At 39.7% G+C, this 21302-nt stretch overlaps 1 protein-coding gene across 1 annotated transcript in view; it reads left to right on the top strand.

Moving 5' to 3' along the window:
* Positions 1 to 21302, top strand: part of ITGA2 (integrin subunit alpha 2) — a 107414-nt gene that overhangs the window by 24753 nt on the left and 61359 nt on the right. Inside the window, exon 2 of the mRNA XM_022597700.3 lies at positions 748 to 868. Coding sequence (XP_022453408.1) covers positions 748 to 868 — 121 coding nt within the window. The remainder of the gene's footprint in view (positions 1 to 747; positions 869 to 21302) is intronic.

The raw sequence follows: 21302 nt of genomic DNA on the forward strand, positions 1-21302 counted from the left end.
TCCTTTCTGAAAAAAATGATACAATTTTCAAGCAGCTGTGATTTTTTTTTTTTACCTCCTTCGATGTATTCAGCAATGCTCTTTCAACAGACATTTCATATAGAGTTCATGTCAAGATCTTCAGGGAGATTCAGAAGAAACAGAAGATAACCTTCCAACCCTGCCCTTGGGTGGTTTAGAGTCTTGCATTAGGAAGGACAAATAGAACTGAAGTTACTTAATCCCTAGAGGTAATATGTTGTTTAAGAGTTCAGGCTCTTCAGTCAGACAGCCCTGTGTTCAAATCCTGCCCTTCCCTTATCACTTTCTACGTGTGAGACACACTTATCTCCAGGAACCTCAGAAATTTCTGCAAAACAAATATAATATTAGCAATCAGGGAATTCCCTGGCTGTTCAGTTCTTAGGACTCCATGCTTCTGTTGCAGCGGACACAGGTTTGATCCCTGGTTGGGGAACTGAGATCCTGCAAGCCGTGCTGTGTGGCCAAAAAAAAAAAAAAAAAAAAATCATATTTTAGGATTGCTATGAAGATGAATGAAATAATGAATCATGGAAGTAGAGTACTTAGCATGGTGTCAGGGCCCCAAATTAGTACTTAAAAATCAGTAGCCACTATTTCTTGGTAAACACTGATAAAGAGAATAATTATTCAAACACTTTTTTTTAAGTGGCCTTTGATAATTATATTACAAACTTTTATTCACAAACTGTAAATATGGACTACGTTTTTATTTTTCCTTCATAGGCATTTTAAATTGCTGTGTGGCGTACAATGTTGGTCTCACGGAAGCAAAGATATTTTCTGGTCCTTCAAGTGAACAGTTTGGCTATGCAGTGCAGCAGTTCATAAATCCAGAAGGCAACTGGTAAGAATAGTCTCTTCTTTATGACTTCAGTAAAAACGCTAAATAAATTTAATATTTGACTACAATTGCTTGTTCAAATTGGTGCATGTATATGTTATTAATGGGTAGTCCTCAAATATCCTTAAATGAAGGATTTTTCTTTGGGAGTCGGTAACTCTCAGATTAATAATTGACGGGATGGCATAAAGGTACTTTTTTTAAACCTAGATAGAAACTTTTCTATAAATATTCCATAGTAAATTCATAATACCAGGTTTTGACCATTTGATGTTAGATAGATAGATACATAAATAGATTTGTCTTCCTTTCTTACTCTGTAAACTGGTATCCACTAGGCTTTGTAAATGCTCAGCTGGCTAGTGCCGCCGATGGACCATTTCTAGGTGGTAGATTTGTTCCCTAAATTTTCTCCTTGAGCAAAGCTTTGTCTACTGGCTTCATTCTAAGCGTTCCCTTCTCCAGGTGACAAAGGGTCCTCGCAAGCATTCATGCTCCCTTTTGCAGCAGAAGGCTCCAGACAGATCCTAGCTCAACTAGAACTCTTTCCAAAGAATAAATGGGCTGTTGTTGGCTTATCAAATAAGGGCTATAATTTATACCTGTCAACGAAAAAAATTATTCACACCCTAAAAGATGAGAGTTACGTTTTATCCGGTGGGAAATTTTAGGACTTCAAGTCCTGGAGGCTGCATCTCAAGTAACCCTGAGAGAACTGCTCCCAGGAGGCGAAGGGGGAGCCAGGATATATAAGAGTTTTGCAACAAAGGGCAGGTAGTCTGAATGTCAAAAGAAGGAAAAGAATAAAATATATAGGAATAAACCTACCTAAGGAGACAAAAGACCTGTATGCAGAAAATTATAAGACACTGATGAAAGAAATGAAAGATGATACAAAGATGGAGAGATATACCATGTTATTGGATTGGAAGAATCAACATTGTGAAAATGACTCTACTACCCAAAGCAATCTACAGATTCAATGCAATCCCTATCAAACTGCCACTGGCATTTTTCACAGAGCTAGAACAAAAAATTTCACAGTTTGTATGGAAACACAAAAGGCCCCGAATAGCCAAAACAATCTTGAGAATGAAAAACGGAGCTGGAGGAATCAGGCTCCCTGACTTCCGACTATACTACAAAGCTACAGTAATCAAGACAGTATGGTACTGGCACAAAAACAGAAAGATAGATCAATGGAACAGGATAGAAAGCCCAGAGATAAACCCATGCACATACGGTCACCTTATCTTTGTTAAAGGAGGCAGGAATGTACAGTGGAGAAAGGACAGCCTCTTCAATAAGTGGTGCTGGGAAAACTGGACAGGTACATGTAAAAGTATGAGATTAGATCACTCCCTGACACCATACACAAAAATAAGCTCAAAATGGATTAAAGACCTAAATGTAAGGCCAGAAACTATCAAACTCTTAGAGGAAAACATAGGCAGAACACTCTAGGACATAAATCACAGCAAGATCCTTTTTGACCCACCTCCTAGAGAAATGGAAATAAAAAGAAAAATAAACAAATGGGACCTAATGAAACTTAAAATCTTTTGCACAGCAAAGGAAACCATAAACAAGACCAAAAGACAACCTTCAGAATGGGAGAAAATATTTGCAAATGAAGCAACTGACAAAGGATTAATCTCCAAAATTTATAAGCAGCTCATGCAGCTCAATAACAAAAAAACAAACAACCCAATCCAAAAATGGGCAGAAGATCTAAATAGACATTTCTCCAAAGAAGATATACAGGTTGCCAACAAACACATGAAAGAATGCTCAACATCATTAATCATTAGAGAAATGCAAATCAAAACTACAATGAGATATCAACTCACACCAGTCAGAATGGCCATCATCAAAAAATCTACAAACAATAAATGCTGGAGAGGGTGTGGAGAAAAGGGAACACTCTTGCACTGCTGGTGGGAATGTCAGTTGGTACAGCCACTATGGAGAACAGTATGGAGGTTCCTTAAAAAGCTACAAATAGAACTACCATACGACCCAGCAATCCCACTACTGTACATATACCCTGAGAAAACCATAATTCAAAAAGAGTCATGTACCAAAATGTTCATTGCAGCTCTATTTACAGTAGCCAGGAGATGGAAGCAACCTAAGTGCCCATCATCGGATGAATGGATAAAGAAGATGTGGCACATATATACAATGGAATATTACTCAGGCATAGAAAGAAACGAAATTGAGTTAATTGTAGTGAGGTGGATGGACCTAGAGTCTGTCATACAGAGTGAAGTAAGTCAGAAAGAGAAAGACAAATACTGTATGCTAACACATATATATGGAATCTAAGGGGAAAAAAAAATGTCATGAAAAACCTAGGGGTAGGACGGGAATAAAGAAGACACAGACCTACTAGAGAATGGACTTGAGGATATGGGGAGGGGGAAGGGTAAGCTGTGACAAAGCGAGAGAGTGGCATGGACATATATATACTACCAAATGTAAAATAGATAGCTAGTGGGAAGGAGCCGCATAGCACAGGGAGATCAGCTCGGTGCTCTGTGACCACCTAGAGGGGTGGGATAGGGAGGGTGGGAGGGAGGGAGACGCAAGAGGGAAGAGATGGGAACATATGTATGTGTATAACTGATTCACTTTGTTATAAAGCAGAAACTAACACACCATTGTAAAGCAATTATACTCCAATAAAGATGTAAAAAAAATTAATTAATAAAAAAGATTACTGTTAATTAAAGAAAGCCAGATATGTCAAGTTAAAGAATTTAGCGCTTTTCTATGTACGGGAAGATGCAAGAATCTGAACTCACTGAAATCATTCCTTTGATGTGCACCTCAGCTATCTGGGGCCAGTATCCTGTGTTTTCAAACCCTGAGTTTCCTCAGGGCTCACGGAAGGGAGTGGTTGCAGTCTGTTGGCTGCCAGATGGCAGGTATTCTTTCCTTCCTGTGCCCTCAGGGCTCACCAGCTCAGCATCAGCTGTGGCTGCAATGCTGATGACTGTGGCATCCTTTGTTTACTGACATGGCAGGCAGTATTCCATCTTTCATACCCTTTTTCCTGTGTGAACTTATGTCTGGTGCTGTAAAAAATGGAATTCAAAGAAACACTTATCCACATTTTGAAGCATGCCTGTCTGTATGATGGGGAAGCAAAATGAAATTATCACTCATACGGGTAGTGTGTCACAGAAGACATCTTGGAGGAGGTGAATCATGAGGTGGGTCTTAAGAGTGGAGATGAACAGGTGGGAGAATATTGTGAACTCATTCCTGCTTCAGAGCTTCGGTGCACACGCTTTTCTCCTGGAAGGGACAGTCTTCCCAAGATTTTGTCTCTTATTTCTCAGTTTTGTTCAAATGCCTCTTGCTCAGAGAGACCTTTCGGAGCCAGCCTGTCTGAATTAGCACTTCACAACACCTCCCAGTCACTCTCTAGCCTTTTATGTTGGTTTTTTCCTAAATAGCGGTTAGTACTATCTGAAATTATCTTTATATGTTTGTGTGCTCATTATGCATCTTCTGCTCTGTCTCCGAGGATAGGGACATTGCTTTGTGCACTGGTACATGCTCAGAACCCAGAGTGCCACCTGGCATCGAGTAGAGGGGTCACTAACTACTTGTTGAATTACTGAATGAAAGCCCTAGTCCCCACTGATTCACCCGAGGTAGTCTACAAAGTGATCTCTAGCAGACAGACTTACGTAGGCGCTGGACAAGACCTTCAGATGCACTCTCATGGTCCACTTCATAAGTGTGGCCTGGCTGAGGACAACCTGGCATTAAACTTGAGGTTATTCTTTTTAAGTAACAGTTTTCCTGGGACAGAGAAAGAGGCGCCATTAGCAATAGATGCTGTTAGGGATGATAAGTCTGTCAAGGATTGTAGGCAACTCAAGCACTGGCCACACTGCAGGTTGGAAGTTAAGACCAAAAGGGACGAAGTTGACAGGAACCTAGCAGGCAGAGTCCTGGCAAAGTGAGCCATATCTCCTTTCTCTTTCCAGGACTCCCTCTGAGCATACAAAGTGTTGCTAAAAGACAAATATGTTAACAGTTTATGGTGAGATTCTGGTGCTGATAGTGTTATGTCAAGACCGGGGACACCAGGCATTTCTAAATCCAGCCTTGACCTTCTCATGACATTCTGGAAAGATACATAAACACAAGACAATGGTTAGTGGCCAACAACGTAGCACTGTACTATTGGCTGGGCTGGTGCTTTTAGCTCCAGTATAGAGCTTTCCGGTTAGATGTAGTATGAGGCTTACTGAGGCCTTCCTTCCCTCAAGCCTCCGTATAACCACCAGCTGGTATGTGCATACCCCGCCCCCAGGAAGAAGAGAAGGGAGCATCTTACCTGAGGGCTACAGCCTGTGAAGGTGTGAAGCAGAAAGGAAAGAGAACAGAACTTGGCCTGGCATGCCAGCCTGGGTCCCTCACTGATCTGGCCTTGTAACATCCAAGTCATGGACATGATTTTCTAACGCAAGGCTGGATGCTATGTGAGGTGCAGGAAGTACAAAACAGAGACCTTGACTTTAAGGCACAGGGAGTCGAGTCAGTGAGGAAGATGGATGTGCAGAGCAGGCAGTCGTGAATAGCTCCAGAGGCATAAGTGCCAACCCCATAGTCAACAGCACATGTGTGCCTCTAGTGTCACTTGCTATATTAACTTCCTATTAAAAGCTCATTTTCTGAAAATGAAGCTAAATTTTCTGAAAATTTAGCTTTCTAAAGAAGCTAAATTCTTTAACTTGACATATCTGGTTTTCTTTAATGAACAGTCATCTTTTCACGTTCAGACTACCTGCCCTTTGTTGCAAAACTCTTATATATCCTGGCTCCCCCTTCGCCTCCCGGGAGCAGTTCTCTCAGGGTTACTTGAGATGCGGCCTCCAGGACTTGAAGTCCTAAAATTTCCCACCGGATAAAACATAACTCTCAACTTTTAGGGTGTGAATAATTTTTTTAGTTGACAGGTATAAATTATAGCCCATATTTGATAAGCCAACAGCAGCCCAGTTATTCATTGGAAAGAGTTCTAGTTGAGCTAGGATCTGTCTGGAGCCTTCTGCTGCAAAAGGGAGCATGAATGCTTGTGAGGACCCTTTGTCACCTGGAGAAGGGAACGCTGACTTAGAATGAAGCCATTAGACAGAAACCAAGGCCTGGGACATGAAATGGACAGGGTTCCATCCTGACCTCTCTCACTAGCTGGCCCTGCCAAGGTGCCTTGTTTAGAGGGCAGGGATGAGACGATCCAGGTGAGTGGGCTTTCCCGCTCCAGTGCTGGGGTGGCCGTGGGTAGGTCCAGCAGCGTTCACAATCCTGCGGCACAAGGAACATAATCTGAAACTTGGAATCCAGAGTTGCCTGTTTGCTTTGACAATTGGCACCGTGCCCTTCCCCACTCCTAATTTATGACAATTGCACAGACATTATGGGAGTAGCAGATGTGGGAAAGACTGTTTAAACATTAACTTTTCTTCTGATACTAATCAAGTTAACTTCAGGCACAGAAAGTGATTTTACTATGAATTTCTTTAATAAACTGTGAGTGTTCTTCCCTTAGACTTTATATATGTAGGACACACTCACACACACATCCCTTTATTTTTTTTACTCCCTACTGCCTGTTGTGAAGCTGCTGTCTTGGCAGTGTTTTCCTCTGATCGCTTGGACTTTCTTTACAATCTGTCTTGTTGAGCCCCGACTCTATCTTTCAGCCCTTTCCTGCCTTCTGACAACTAGCTTAGAGCTCTAGTCTGAGTTTTCTTAAATCACACTCCACTATTTTTAACGTACAACTTTAGCTGTTCCATATGTCCCATTTTTCTAAGAATTTATAGGCATATTTTGCACTGGGATCTACAAGATTTTAACAAAATAATCTTGACTCTTTTGCTAGTTTTATTTATTATACTTTTATTACACTGTGGACTTTTATTCTAAAAACAGTAGTAATACGGCTTTGCAAATTCTTGAAACTTTCTCATGGTCTCCCATGAGCTGGATGACTTTAAAAGCAAGATTACCTCACAAATAGAGCACCAGAGCACTCTACCTGTATGGAAAGCTGTGGTCTCTTCTCCCCTGAGTGAGACCCACAAAGGGTCATTCCACTTTGGAGCCCTCACTTTATACACAGGATGTCCGAATGTAGGTGATGCAATCCTTATCACAAACAGTTACACAAAGGATTGTGATATGTTTAAAGTCATTTCCTGGAATCTTGTGGTGATATGCACTCTTTCTGTTTGTCTCATCTGAGGGCCTGTCCCAAGAACCGTTTGAGCTCATTATATGACTCAAAAGCCTTAGGACACTGCAATCACTTGTGTGACAAGGACTGTCTGGGAATTGAGGGTATTTCCAGCTGTAGAAATGTATTTTCTTGTTCTAGTGAGGACCAGTGCATGCTTGTTCTTTAAGAGGAGAAATATAATGAACAAGTGCCATAGCCAAAAAAAAAAAAAAAAACTTTCAAAAAAAAAAAAGTATAGCTTTTACTTTTTATAAATTTATTTATTTAATTAATTTATTTTGGCTGCATTGGGTCTTCATTGCTGCGCATGGGCTTCCTCTAGATGCATCGAGCGGGGGCTACTATTTGTTGAGGTGCATGGGCTTCTCATTGTGGTGGCTTCTCTTGTTGCGGAGTGGGCTCAGTGGTTGTGGCTCGTGGGCTCAGTAGTTGTGGCTTGCGGGCTCTAGAGCGCAGGCTCAGTAGTTGTGGCACACGGGCTTAGTTGCTCCACGACATGTGGGATCTTCCTGGACCAGGGCTCGAACCCATGTCCCCTGCATTGGCAGGTGGATTCTTAACCACTGAGCCACGAGGGAAGTCCCCATTTTTACTTTTTAATTAAGAAAAATTGTAGTAAAGCATTATGTGTGTTACAAATATAACAGATTGTACAAAATATCTCTTGTAGAGAATTTTAGATAAATAATAAAGAAGTAACATTCAATTCTGCAACAGACATCAAAGATTATGTCGTATAGTACATTGGTAATACCAATACTGGTAAATTCTTTGCCAAACACCTAGTACTCATGATGACTCTTTAAGAGCTTTGTCAAATAATTACCCATTTTACAAATGAGAGGAGAGGAGTGAGACTTAGAAAGCTTTATTAGTTTGCCTAAGTTTACAGAGCTAAGAAGTAATAAGCATAGGGCAGATTAATGCAAACAGAGGTAAGGTGTTCCAAGTGGACATATTTTTATAAGCAACCAAGGAAGAAAGTGGCAGAATGTAATTGGCATTTATAAATAATATTTAAATATAATTTTCATATAAACTTTATAAAGTAAGATAAACTTCATTTAGCATTTTGAATGAAAAATTGTTACAGAAAAGCGTTGCCTGGGATGACAGTTCCCATCTGTCTTTTCATTCTCTCATAGACAGGGATTTGTCATATAAGCCAAGAGCCAGAACAGAAGGGTTTTACCCTCAGCTTCCCCACCACTAGCTGGGTGACTTTGGGAAAGTCACACAACCTCTCTAGAGCACAAAGAAAATGCCATCCTGACCAAACCAGAAGTTTTTAGCACCTTGTGAGAGAATAAAACACTTCAAAAACTAAACTACTGTGCACATGTGAGGTACTCTCATTAGCTCCTTGTAAAAATATACAGGAGGAAAATCAGGATTTTAAATAACTAGTTCCTCCCCACCTCCCCCCACTGCCTCATCCTCGGCCATTTCTCATCTGTCACTTTAGCTTTGGTCCATTTCTTCTTCTTCTTGGCCAAGGATGCTATTCTGACCCCTTTTCCAAAATAATCATGTCTTCGTCTTTCATTATGTAGCCTTTATATGTTAGCCAATATCCTCCTTTATGTCTCTTTCCAAAGGTAAAATTCTCTTGACAGGTTTTCCTGGTAGTGCCACTTAACATACTTACGTTGCTTATTCACAAGGTTTGCTTTTATTTTAAATCCATGACATATGTATTCCTTTCTGTTCTTCCATTACATTTTAGTTATTTTCACCAACTTCTAACTTAGTCATATTTTTGATTCTGCAAAGGCATTAGAAGTCTGACTATAATATATCCTTGCAGTTTTAAGTTTAAAAAACTTACTGTTAACATTTTTATAACTAATCATTATGCTACTGTCATGTATTTAAACCAACACTATTAATATAGGTATACAAAGTGGCGTGTTGCCTATCAACAATGACTTTCCCTTGGCTGGCAGTAGGGGCAGGGTAAGTAGGGAACCAAGTACCTTTAAGACCCCCATGGAACACTCTAGTGTTGATTCACCTACCTTTGTCACATCATAGTTGTTAATTTTTTTCCACTAAGTTAAAGTTATCTTTATGGCTAATTTTTTTAAATGGTTTGCACTATAGTAGAAAGGGCACTTGAAATGTTCCCTGCTCTGGACACAAATTTGTATGTGTGCCCACAAACATAGGGACACACGTACATGCCCATCTTTTGTGACTTGCATGTGGAATAGATCTGCTGCTCTGGAGCATCTGGAGACCTTCAGTAATCTGTAAAAATCCTCTGTGCCTCACCAGCTAGTCTTATCATTTTAAGCTTTCCTCTGTGTTAATGCCTGAATGTCTGTTTTTAGAATGAGTTCATTCACGATGGTGCTGGGACTCACACACACACACCTTCCTGGTGGCTACTTGTCTGAAACTTTTCCATCCACCAACTCCGTCTGAAGAAGGATCCGGTAAATGCTAAGTGACACAGGTGGAACCTATTTGTTAATTTGCTTAGGGCCCAGGTGACAGGACAACAGTGAGTAGCTCTCCTGGAAGAGTTCTAAGTCAGCTTAATACGGCAGGAAGAATTGGAGGTTTGCAGTGAAAGGGCAGATCTAGACTTTGCTGCCCATCAGACAGAGTCAGTTTCTTTATATGAAAACAGGAGTAGTCATAATATTTGATCTCACAGAGTATTTATAAGGATCAAAGAAGATCCTTATAATAAAATAAAGGATAAAATGTGCTTTATAAAATGTAAAGTAGTTTACAAATATGGTTGCTTTTCCAGTTCTTAGCATTGATAGCCATCTGCCAAAGCACCTATTTAAAAGGTACTATCTCATGGGCTTTGATTTATAAAAATGTGTGACCTTAAAAGCATTCCTTTCCTCCCCGCCGGGGCACAAGAATGTGGAATTTATACCATCACAAGACTTTAAATGGACTATTTTGGCTTTTGAGTTTACTTCAGGAAAACTGCATGTTGGATGAGTCAACGTAACAGAATCAGTTTTTATGGATTCAATTGCTTCCAGTGCAAAAGCTAATTTCCAGGATTTTTGTGAGACAGAACAGTAGGCTTAAGATGTTCTAGCAGTAATGAAGTCGGTGGACTTCGCACTGGGGAACTGAAAGACCTTGAGAGTGTAGCCATCCCACTGTTTGAGGAAGTGATCTGGCAGCCACAGAAGTCTGAGGCAGCATGATGAGGCCAGGAGACTAAAACTGCCTTTCAACATATGCCAAAGAGTTTAGCTATTAAATTTATAATTGCAGTGTTTCCCAGCCAAGAGCTGAAAATGAACTCTCTTACCCGTCTTCTCCCTTCCTAGAGGTGTGAAGTCTTACAGGTGAATTCTTCCCATCACCAGCTCCTTTTATGTTCCAAGCAGGTAGCCATATGGAACTCAGCGGACTCCTTGTGTTGTCAAGGGCCTGGAACTAAATATAAGGAATAGTATTTATATTTATAAGCTGTAGGCTTTGAAATTTCTCATCTTAATGTGGATATTATATATAGTAAGCTTCTAATGCCAAACAAAATACCACCATGGGTGGCTGATAGACATCTCCAACTGAAAACACCTCCTCCTGACCTTCTGAGTTTCCTTTGCCTCAAAATCTTGCTCTACTGACTGTATCCCCCTTATCTGATGATGGCCACTCGGTTGCTTTTAGTTCTAGCTGAAAACCTTGGGGTCATCCTTTGGGTTTTTTTTAATTATTATTCAAACACCAACCTCTCAAGAAATCCTGCTGGCGCTACCTTCAAAATATATCTGAAATAAGGACACTTGTCACCACCTTCCCTCCTGCCAGCCCCGTAGGAGCCTGGCATCACCTCTTGCCTGTATTATCCCAGGTGCCTTCTAAGCACTTCACCTGTTCTGCCTTTACCCCCATGCAATCATTCTCAACAGAGAAGCCTTCAAAATCCTTCTAAAATATGTCAGATGATACCACTACTGTGCTCAGAACACTCCAATGACTTTCTTTCTCATAGTTCACTCAGAGGGAAAGCTGAGTCCTTATGATTTCATACAAGGCTCTGCAAGATCTGGGCCCATTACCAGCATGACCTCATCTCTTACAATTTCTCCCTTGTGCATTCTGGTCCAGCCACAGGGCTTTTGCACTTGCTGTTCCCATAGCCAGGACTATTCCTGGCTCTTACGGTTTTACTCCTTTCCCTCCATCTACTCTTTACTTAAATGTCACCTCAGTGAGGCCTTCCCTGGCCCTCCTAATAAAGATTATAACACCCTCCACCTCACGCTCCTAACTTTATCCTCCTCACTTTTCCCACAAAGCACTGATCACTATCACCATATGTTTTACTTACTTATTACACTTATTGTCTGTCTTTTCCCACTAGAATGTAGCCTCTGTGAGGCCATAAATTTTTGACTGACTTACTCTCTAATATCTCCCCAGTGCCTAGAATTGAGTCTGGCACACAGTTGGCCTGGCCACCAGGTACAGCGTCACAGGTTGTATACTGCACAAGGCCAGGGCACACCATGCATGTGGGAATGGTACCTGCTAGAGCTGTGCAACATGTCAGCCCCCTAAGATCTTAAAAAACATTTATTGAATCAAATAAAACATGCTTTGCCCTAGTCAATATTTTTAAGTGCACCTCTGTCCATAATCTCTGGAAAAGTCTCTAGTATCGAAGGAATGCTCGGAGAGTTTAGAAAATCACAGACCAAAGGAAGATATTTATAACAGCCCCCGGATTGTGGGTTTAAAACTACCTACACCACCGTAAATACTGTTTACTAACAAAGTATTTTGAATTCCACTGGAGGTGGGCAGATTGGCTATGTTTTGGAACTCTATATAATCACTATTTTCCCACAAGATAATTGAACAGTAAGTGTTATTTTAAGTAGTCTTGGAAGAATTCCCAGTTTCACTGTAGGAAAAGAGGAGTTTATATCTTGGGATTTTGTTTTGTTTTGAGAATCAGCACGCACGACTGTTCACGCAGCTCCTTGTCTGGTTGTGATTAAATTAAATCCATAACTTCAAAGAGGCTTTGCCACATTTCAGCAGGGTTTACCTACCAACGTATCCTATTCCACACCTCTGTAACATTCTCTCCTGGCATGTTTCTTCCTGCCACAGCTGATTACGTAAAATTTTATAGATAAATATATCTGCCTCCCTCATCTTTCTGTCTGATTAATTTGAGAATGTCACAGTTCCCTCGGAGTAACCATGGGTGATGTCATAGCCTTTCCTTGTGAGGGTGAGTTGTCAGGAACAAGGATTTCACTAGGTGCAAGGGAGGAGGAGAATCTACTGGAAACACTGCCAATAAAGGAGGTGAGCAATGGTTTTACAAACATTCTCTGTAGTCACTAGTATGACCTGTGACTTCCTAATGTGGTTCACAGTATTTAAAGAATGAATCATGCACGATGAGGATATCCTTGCTGTTCTTCAGCAGTCACCAAAATGGTCTGGTTACCACTGTCCTCCATTGTTTGGGGTTAAGAGTTCAATATGGCGTAACGCTGCCAGAGATTGATGTGTTCTGTGTGAGAATCTCAGCTCCTTTCATAAATTCCTTGTTAAGGGGCACACAGCTGCACAGATGCTTGCCTTCTCTTCTTCCTGTCTGAGGAATGGGGTGTGTGGCGGGGGTAACTTTCACGGTGGTGGTGGAGATGTCATCATCGCCCAGAGCCTCGAGGTTGTCAAATCATGAATTCTGGGAGGGGATAGGAGGGGGTGGGGGGACAGTGTACAGGGAATGTCGATGGGAAACAGCAAGTGGCCTTTTGAGCTTTCTCACTGAGAAAACAGGTAGCTAGTGGTACAGCTTTACTGCTGGAGGCTCTGAGGAACAAAATGGTTAAATTTTAGGTGAGAAACACTAAACTTTTGTTTCTCAGTGTGTTTCTCTGGAATATGCAGAGGGTGGGTGGGAAAGGTGCACAGTAGAAGCCACGCAAATGGCCACATTTGGGACCATCTGAACATACGCTGCTCTTCCCTGTCTGTAAACAGTACGCCCCCCGTCTCAGTAGGTGTGGCCTGACCCTCAGGTTCCTGTTCCTACTCCTTGATGATTCTGGAGCCCAACCCATCGGTTCAGACAGTTTTCCCAACCTGGGCCCTTTGCCAGGCCTTCTTGCCACCAATCGGAAAGAGAATAAATAGCCTAAGGGTCAAGAGCTTGGGCGTCAGAATCAGTTATGCTTGGCTCTCACGACCTAGGTGAATATGAGTAAGTTGCTCATCTCTCTGTGTCTCAGCGATTCTATATGGAAAATGGAGATAACATAATCTCAGACTCGTTTTGCACAGAAAGTTAATAATGTTCAGAAAGACTCTCATTCAGTACCAGCTGTTGTAAGATTTGCTGTAATTAATATCAATTCCCAGCATGTAAAGGGGCAAAGCCACACTTCCTATTATAGTTTCTTGCTATCAGGTGCCATGTTGTTCCCTACAGACTCCTCAGTCAGCTTTTGTTTAAAAAATAAAGACACAAGTTAGACACATCATGGATATGTGGAGACTGAATCAGGAACAGCAGACAGAACAGTGACCATATAATGCTTTCCTCTCAACTTGGTGGAGTTTTTTCACCTCTTCTTGTTTGTCTGTTTTTTCTTCAATTTGGACAGAAAGAAATGCTCCTCAATAAAAACAGAACTAAAAATTTTCTACTCAACTTTTCCTCAAGTAAGAGAATTCTCTTAGGTAATAATGTAGAATCAACACAACATTGTAAATCAACTATACTCCAATAAAAATTTTTAAAAAATAATGTAGAATCATCCATTCGTTTGTTCACTTGTGTTTTCAATCATTTGTTCAACACCTAGTCACTCAGTGCTATAGTCTCGATTCCTAGTCCCCATGAACTTTTCCTCTCTAGGGGGAATTTAGTCAGGAGGCAAGGACTTCCAGGGTAACGTGATGAAAACTGGGACAGGGAAAGCTCAGAGGCTATGAAAGTCTTCAGGAATCCACCTTGCTCAAATGTGGAAGAACCAGGTGACTTCCTGGAAGAAGTGGTTGTCTAATGAGAGACATAACTAATGAGCAGAATTTCCCAGGCAGGGAACAGCATGTGTGAAGGTTTAGAAGCAAGAAGAACTCAGCTTCTCCACCAGATCAGAGCCTAATGACTAAAATACAGAATTTCAGGAATGTACCAGGAGAAAACAGGGCTGGAAAAGTAAGCAAGGGCCAGATTATCTCTCTCTTTCTTTATTAAAGAAATTTTTATTGATGTATAGTTAATTTATAATGTTAGTTTCAGGTGTACAGCTAAGTGATTAAATATATATGTGTGTGTGTGTGTGTGTATATATGTATATTCTTTTTCACTCTCTTTCTTTCTTAAATTTTAAGATGTATCCTGCACACAAAGATCAGAGGTAATACTGTGTATTTCCACTATGGAATGAAGACCAGAGATTTGTACAAATGGAGAAAAATTGAGCTGCTGGCAGATAGTTTTTACAATACAGACTCTTCATAAGTTTCCTAACTTCCTCCGAGTTGTCATGAATTTGAAGAACATCAGATATGTTCAAACATGCACTTCAAATCCTGCTCTATGATTCTCTCCCTCCATTAAAGTGAATATTGGGACTTACTAATAGCCATTATTTCAATCCTATTTCTATTTGTATTTCAGGTATACAGATTGTGGTTCACAATTTTTAAAGGTTATGTTCCATTTATAGTTATTATAAAATATTGACTATATTCCCTGTGTTGTACTATATATCCTTAATAGCTTATTTATTTATACATAGTAATTTGTGCCTCTTAATCCTCTACCCCTATATTGCCCTCCTCCCTTCCCTCTCTGCACTGGTAACCACTAGTTTGTTCTCTGTATCTGTGAGTCTGTTTCCTTTTTGTTGTATTCACAAGTGTGTTTTACTTTTTAGAGTCCACATAGAAGTGATATCATACAGTATTTGTCTTTCTCTGTCTGACTTATTTCACTAAACATAATACCCTCCAAGTTCATTCATGTTGTTGCAAATGGCAAAATTTCATTCATTTTTTATGGCTAAATAGTATTCTTGTGTGTGTGTGTGTGTGTGTGTGTGTGTATACCACATCTTCTTTATCCATTCATCTGTTGATGGACACTTAGGTTGCTTTCATATCTTGGAAATTGTAAAAAATGCTGATTTGAACATTGGGGTGCACATATCTTTTCAAATTAGTGGGGTTTTTTGTTCTTGTTTTTGTTTTTTCCCCAGATAAATACCCAGAAGTAGAATTGCTGGGTCATATGGTAGTTCTATTTTTAATTTTTTGAGAAACCTCCATACTGTTTTCCATAGTGGCTGTACCAATTTACATTCCCACCAAGAGTGTACGAGGGCTGTCTTTTCTCCACATCCTCACCAACATTTGTTATTTGTGGTGTTTTTGATGATAGCTATTCTGACAGGTGTGAAGTGCTATTTCATTGTGGTTTTAATTTGCATTTCTCTGATGATTGATGATGTTAAGGATCTTTCCATGTGCCTATTGGCCATCTGTATGTCTTTGGAAAAGCGTTTATTCAGGTCTTCTGCCCTTTTTTTTTTTAAACGTCTTTTTTGGAGTATAATTGCTTTACAATGGTGTGTTAGGTGCTGCTGTATAACAAAGTGAATCAGCTATATGTATACATATATCCCCATATCCCCTCCCTCTTGCGTCTACCTCCCACCTTCCCTATCCCACCCCTCTAGGTAGTCACAAAGCATCGAGCTGATCTCCCTGTGCTATGTGGCTGCTTCCCACTAGCTATCTGTTTTACGTTTGGTAGTGTATATATGTCCACGCCACTCTCTCACTTCATCCCAGCTTACCCTTCCCCCTCCCCGTGTCCTCAAGTCCATTCTCTATGTCTGCGTCTTTATTACTGTCCTGCCCCTAGGTTCTTCAGAACCATTTTTTATTTATTTATTTATTTTTAGATTCCATACATATGTGTTAGCTTATGGTAGTTTTTCTCTTTCTGACTTACTTCACTCTGTATGACAGACTCTAGGTCCATCCACCTCACTACAAATAACTCAATTTCGTTTCCTTTTATAGCTGAATAATATTCCATTGTATATATGTGCCACACCTTCTTTATCCATTCATCTGTCAGTGGAAACTTAGGTTGTTTCCATGACCTGGCTATTGTAAATAGTGCTGCAGTGAACAATGTGGTACATGACTCTTTTAGAATTATGGTTTTCTCAGGATATATGCCCAGTAGTGGGATTGCTGGGTCGTATGGTAATTCTATTTTTAGTTTTTTAAGGAACCTCCATACTGTTCTCCATAGTGGCTGTACCAATTTACATTCCCACCAACAGCGTAGGAGGGTTCCCTTTTCTTCACACCCTCTCTAGCATTTATCGTTTGTAGATTTTTTTTGATGATGGCCATTCTGACCACTGTGAGGTGATACCTCATTGTAGTTTTGATTTACATTTCTCTAATGATTAGTGATGTTGAGCATCATTTCATGTGTTTGTTGACAATCTGTATATCTTCTTTGGAGAAATGTCTATTTAGCTCTTCTGCCCATTTTTGGATTGGGTTGTTTGTTCTTTGATGTTGAACTGCATGAGCTGCTTGTATATTTTGGATATTAATCCTTTGTCAGTTGCTTCGTTTGCAAATATTTTCTACCATTCTGAGGGTTGTCTTTTCATCCTGTTTATGGTTTCCTTTGCTGTGCAAAAGCTTTTAAATTTCATTAGGTCCCATTTGTATATTTTTGTTTTTATTTCCATTTCTCCAGGAGGTGGGTCAAAAAGGATCTTGCTGTGATTTAAGTCATACAGTGTTCTGCCTATATTTTCCTCTAAGAGTTTTATAGTGTCTTACATTTAGGTCTCTAATCCATTTTGAGTTTATTTTTGTGTATGGTGTTAGGGAGTGTTCTAATTTCATTCTTTTACATGTAGCTATCCTGTTTTCCCAGCACCACTTATTGAAGAGGCTTTCTTTTCTCCATTGTATATCCTTGCCTCCTTTGTCAAAGATAAGGTGACCATATGTGTGTGGGTTTATCTCTGGGCTTTCTATCCTGTTCCATTGATCTATATTTCTGTTTTTGTACCAGTACCGTACTGTCTTGATTACTGTAGCTTTGTAGTATAGTCTGAAGTCTGGGAGCCTGATTCCTCGAGCTCCGTTTTTCTTTCTCAAGATTGCTTTGGCTATTTGGGATCTTTTGTGTTCCCATGCAAATTGTGTAATTTTTTGTTCTGTTCTGTGAAAAATGCCATTGGTAATTTGATAGAGATTGTACTGAATTCTATAGTATAGTCATTTTCACAATGTTGATTCTTCCAGTCCAAGAACATGGTATATCTCTCCATCTGTCTGTATCGTCTTTAGTTTCTTTCATCAGTGTCTTACAGTTTTCTGCATACAGGTCTACCTAGATAGGTTTATTCCTAGGTATTTTATTCTTTTTGTTGCAGTGGTAAATGGGAGTGTTCCCTTAATTTCTCTTTCAGATTTTTCATCATTAGTGTGTAGAAATGCAAGAGATTTCTGTACATTAATTTTGTATCCTGCTACTTTACCAAATTCATTGATAGCTCTAGTAGTTTTCTGGTAACATCTTTAGGATTCTCTGTGAATAGTATCATGTCATCTGCTAAGAGTGACAGTTTTACTTCTTCTTTTCCGATTTAGATTCCTTTGATTTCTTTTTCTTCCCTGATTACCGTGGCTAGGACTTCCAAACTGTGTTGAATAATAGTGGTGAGAGTGGGCAACCTTGTCTTGTTCCTGATCTTAGAGGAAATGGTTTCAGTTTTTCACCATTGAGAATGATGTTGGCTGTGGGTTTGTCATATATGGCCTTTATTATGTTGAGGTAAGTTCCCCCTATGCCTACTTTCTGGTGGGTTTTTATCATAAATGGGTGTTGAATTTTGTCAAAAGCTTTTTCTGCATCTATTGAGATGATCATATGCTTTTTCTCCTTCAGTTTGTTAATATGGTGTATCACATTGATTGATTTGCATATATTGAAGAATCCTTGCATTCCTGGGATAAACCCCACTTGATCATGGTGTATGATCCTTTTAGTGTGCTGTTGGATTCTGTTTGCTAGCATTTTGTTGAGGATTTTTGCACCTATGTTCATCAGTGCTATGGGCCTGTAGTTGTCGTTTTTTTGTGACATCTTTGTCTGGTTTTCGTATCAGGGTAATGGTGACCTCATCGAATGAGTTTGGGAGTGTTCCTTGCTCTGCTCTATTTTGGAAGAGTTTGAGAAGGATAGGCATTAGCTCTTCTCTAAATGTTTGATAAAATTGGCCTGTGAAGCCATCTGGTCCTGGGCTTTTGTTTGTTGGAAGATTTTTAATCATAGTTTCAATTTCAGTGCTTGTGATTGGTCTGTTTATATTTTCTATTTCTTCCTGCTTCAGTCTCAGAAGATTGTGCTTTTCTAAGAATTTGTCCATTTCTTCCAGGTTATCCATTTTATTGGCATATAGTAGCTTGTAGTAATCTCTCATGATCCTTTGTATTTCTGCAGTGTCAGTTGTTACTTCTCCGTATTCATTTCTAATTCTGTTGATTTGAGTCTTTTCCCTTTTTTTCTTGATGAGCCTGGCTAATGGTTTATCAATCTTCTTTATCTTCTCAGAGAACCACCTTTTAGTTTTATTGACCTTTGCTATCGTTTCCTTCATTTCGTTTCATTTATTTCTGATCTGATCTTTATGACTTCTTTCCTTGGGCTAACTTTGGGGTTTTTTTGGTTCTTCTTTCTCTAATTGCTTTAGGTGTAAGTTTAGGTTATTTATTTGAGATTTTTCTTATTTTTTGAGGTAGGATTGTATTGCTATATACTTCCCTCTTAGAACTGCTTTTGCTGCATCCCATAGGTGTTGGTTGTTGTGTTTTCATTGTCATTTGTTTCTAGATATATTTTGATTTCCTCAGTGACCTCTTGGTTGTTTAGTAGTGTATGGTTTAGCCTCCATGTGTTTGTATTTTTTACAGTTCTTTTCCTGTAATTGATATCTTGGCTCATAGTGTTGTGGTCAGAAAAGATGACCAGAAAAGATGACTTGATACGATTTCAATTTTCTTAAATTTACCAAGGCTTGATTTGTGACCCAATATATGATCTATCCTGGAGAATGTTCCTTGAGCACTTGAGAAAAATGTGTATTCTGTTTTTTTTGGATGGAATGTCCTGTAAATATCAATTAAGTCCATCTTTTTTAATGTATCATTTAAGCCTTGTGTTTCCTTATTTATTTTCATTTTGGATGATCTGTCCATTGGTGAAAGTGGGGTGTTAAAGTCCCCTACTCTGTTTGTGTTACTGTCGATTTCCCCTTTTATGGCTGTTAGTATTTGCCTTATGTATTGAGGTGCTCCTATGTTGGGTGCATAAGTACTTACAATTGTTATATCTTCTTCTTGGATCGATCCCTTGATCATTATGTAGTGTCCTTCTTTATCTCTTCTAATAGTCTTTATTTTAAAGTCTATTTTGTGTGATATGACAATTGCTACTCCAGCTTTCTTTTGATTTCCATTTGCATGGAATATCTTTTTCCATCCCCTCACTTTCAGTCTCTATGTGTCCCTACGTCTGAGGTGGGTCTCTTGTAGACAGCATATATATGGGTCTTGTTTTTTGTATCCATTCAGCCAGTCTGTGTCTTTTGGTTGGAGCATTTAATCCGTTTGCTTTAAGGTAATTAACCATATGTATGTTCCTATTACCGTTTTCTTAATTGTTTTTGGTTTGTTGTTGTAGGTCTTTTCCTTCTCTTGTGTTTCCTACCTAGAGAAGTTCCTTTAGCATTTGTTGTAAAGCTGCTTTGGTGGTGCTGAATTCTCTTAGCTTTTGCTTGTTTGTAAAAGTTTTAATTTCTCCGTCAAATCTGAACGAGATCCTTGCTGGGTAGAGTAATCTTGGTTGTATGTTTTTCCCTTTCATCACTTTAAATATGTCCTACCACTCCCTTCTGGCTTGTAGAGTTTCTCCTGAAAGATCAGCTGTTAACATTATGGGGATTCCCTTGTATGTTATTTGTTGGTTTTCCCTTGCTGCTTTTAATATTTTTTCTTTGTATTTAATTTTTGATAGTTTGATTACTATGTGTCTTGGCATGTTTCTCCTTGGATTTATCCTGCATGGGACTCTCTGTACTTCCTGGACTTGACTGACTATTTCCTTTCCCATATTAGGGAAGTTTTCAACTATAATCTCTTCAAAACATTTTCTCAGTCCTTTTCTTTTTTACTTCATCTTCTGGGACCCCTATAACTGGAATGTTGGTGCATTTAATGTTGTCCCAGTGGTCTCCGAGACTGCCCTAAATTCTTTTCATTCTTTTTCTTTATTCTGCTCTGCAGTAGTTATTTCCACTATTTTATCATCCAGGTCACTTATCCATTCTTCTGCCTCAGTTATTCTGCTATTGATTCCTTCTAGAGAATTTTTAATTTCATTTATTGTGTTGTTCATCATTGTTTGTTTGCTCTTTAGTTCTTCTAGGTCCCTGTTAAAATGTTTCTTGTATTTTCTCCATTCTATTTCCAAGATTTTGCATCATCTTTACTATCATTACTCTGAATTCTTTTTCAGGTAGACTGCATATTTCCTCTTCATTTGTTTGGTGGGTTTTTACCTTGCTCCTTCATCTGCTGTGTATTTCTCTGTCTTCTTAATTTGCTTAACTTACTGTGTTTGGGGTTTCCTTTTAACAGGCTACAAGTTCATAGTTCCCATTGTTTTTGGTGTCTGCCCCCAGTGGGTAAGTTTGGTTCAGTGGTTTGTGTAGGCTTCCTGGTAGAGGGGACTGGTGCTTGTGTTCTGATGGGTGAGTCTGGATCTTGTCTTTCTGGTGGGCAGGACCACGTCCAGTGGTGTGTTTTGGGGTGTCTGTGACCTTATTATGATTTTAGGCAGCCTCTCTGCTAATGGGTGGTGGTGTGTTCCTGTCTTGCTAGTTGTTTGGCATGGGAAATCCAGCACTGGAGCTTACTGATTGTTGAGTGGAGCTGGGTCTGAGCATTGAGATGGAGATCTCTGGGAGAATTCTCACCAATTGACATTATGAGGGGCCAGGAAGTCTCTGGTGGACCAGTGTCCTGAACTTGGCTCTCCCCCCTCAGAGGCTCAGGCCTGACACCTGGGTGGAACACTAAGACCCTGTCAGCCACACGGCTCAGAAGAAAAGG

This window comes from Delphinapterus leucas, chromosome 3, assembly GCF_059928025.1.
Source record: "Delphinapterus leucas isolate spDelLeu-1000000601 "Yukka" chromosome 3, BTC_Dleu_Yukka2, whole genome shotgun sequence".
NCBI classification, from domain to species: domain Eukaryota; kingdom Metazoa; phylum Chordata; class Mammalia; order Artiodactyla; family Monodontidae; genus Delphinapterus; species Delphinapterus leucas.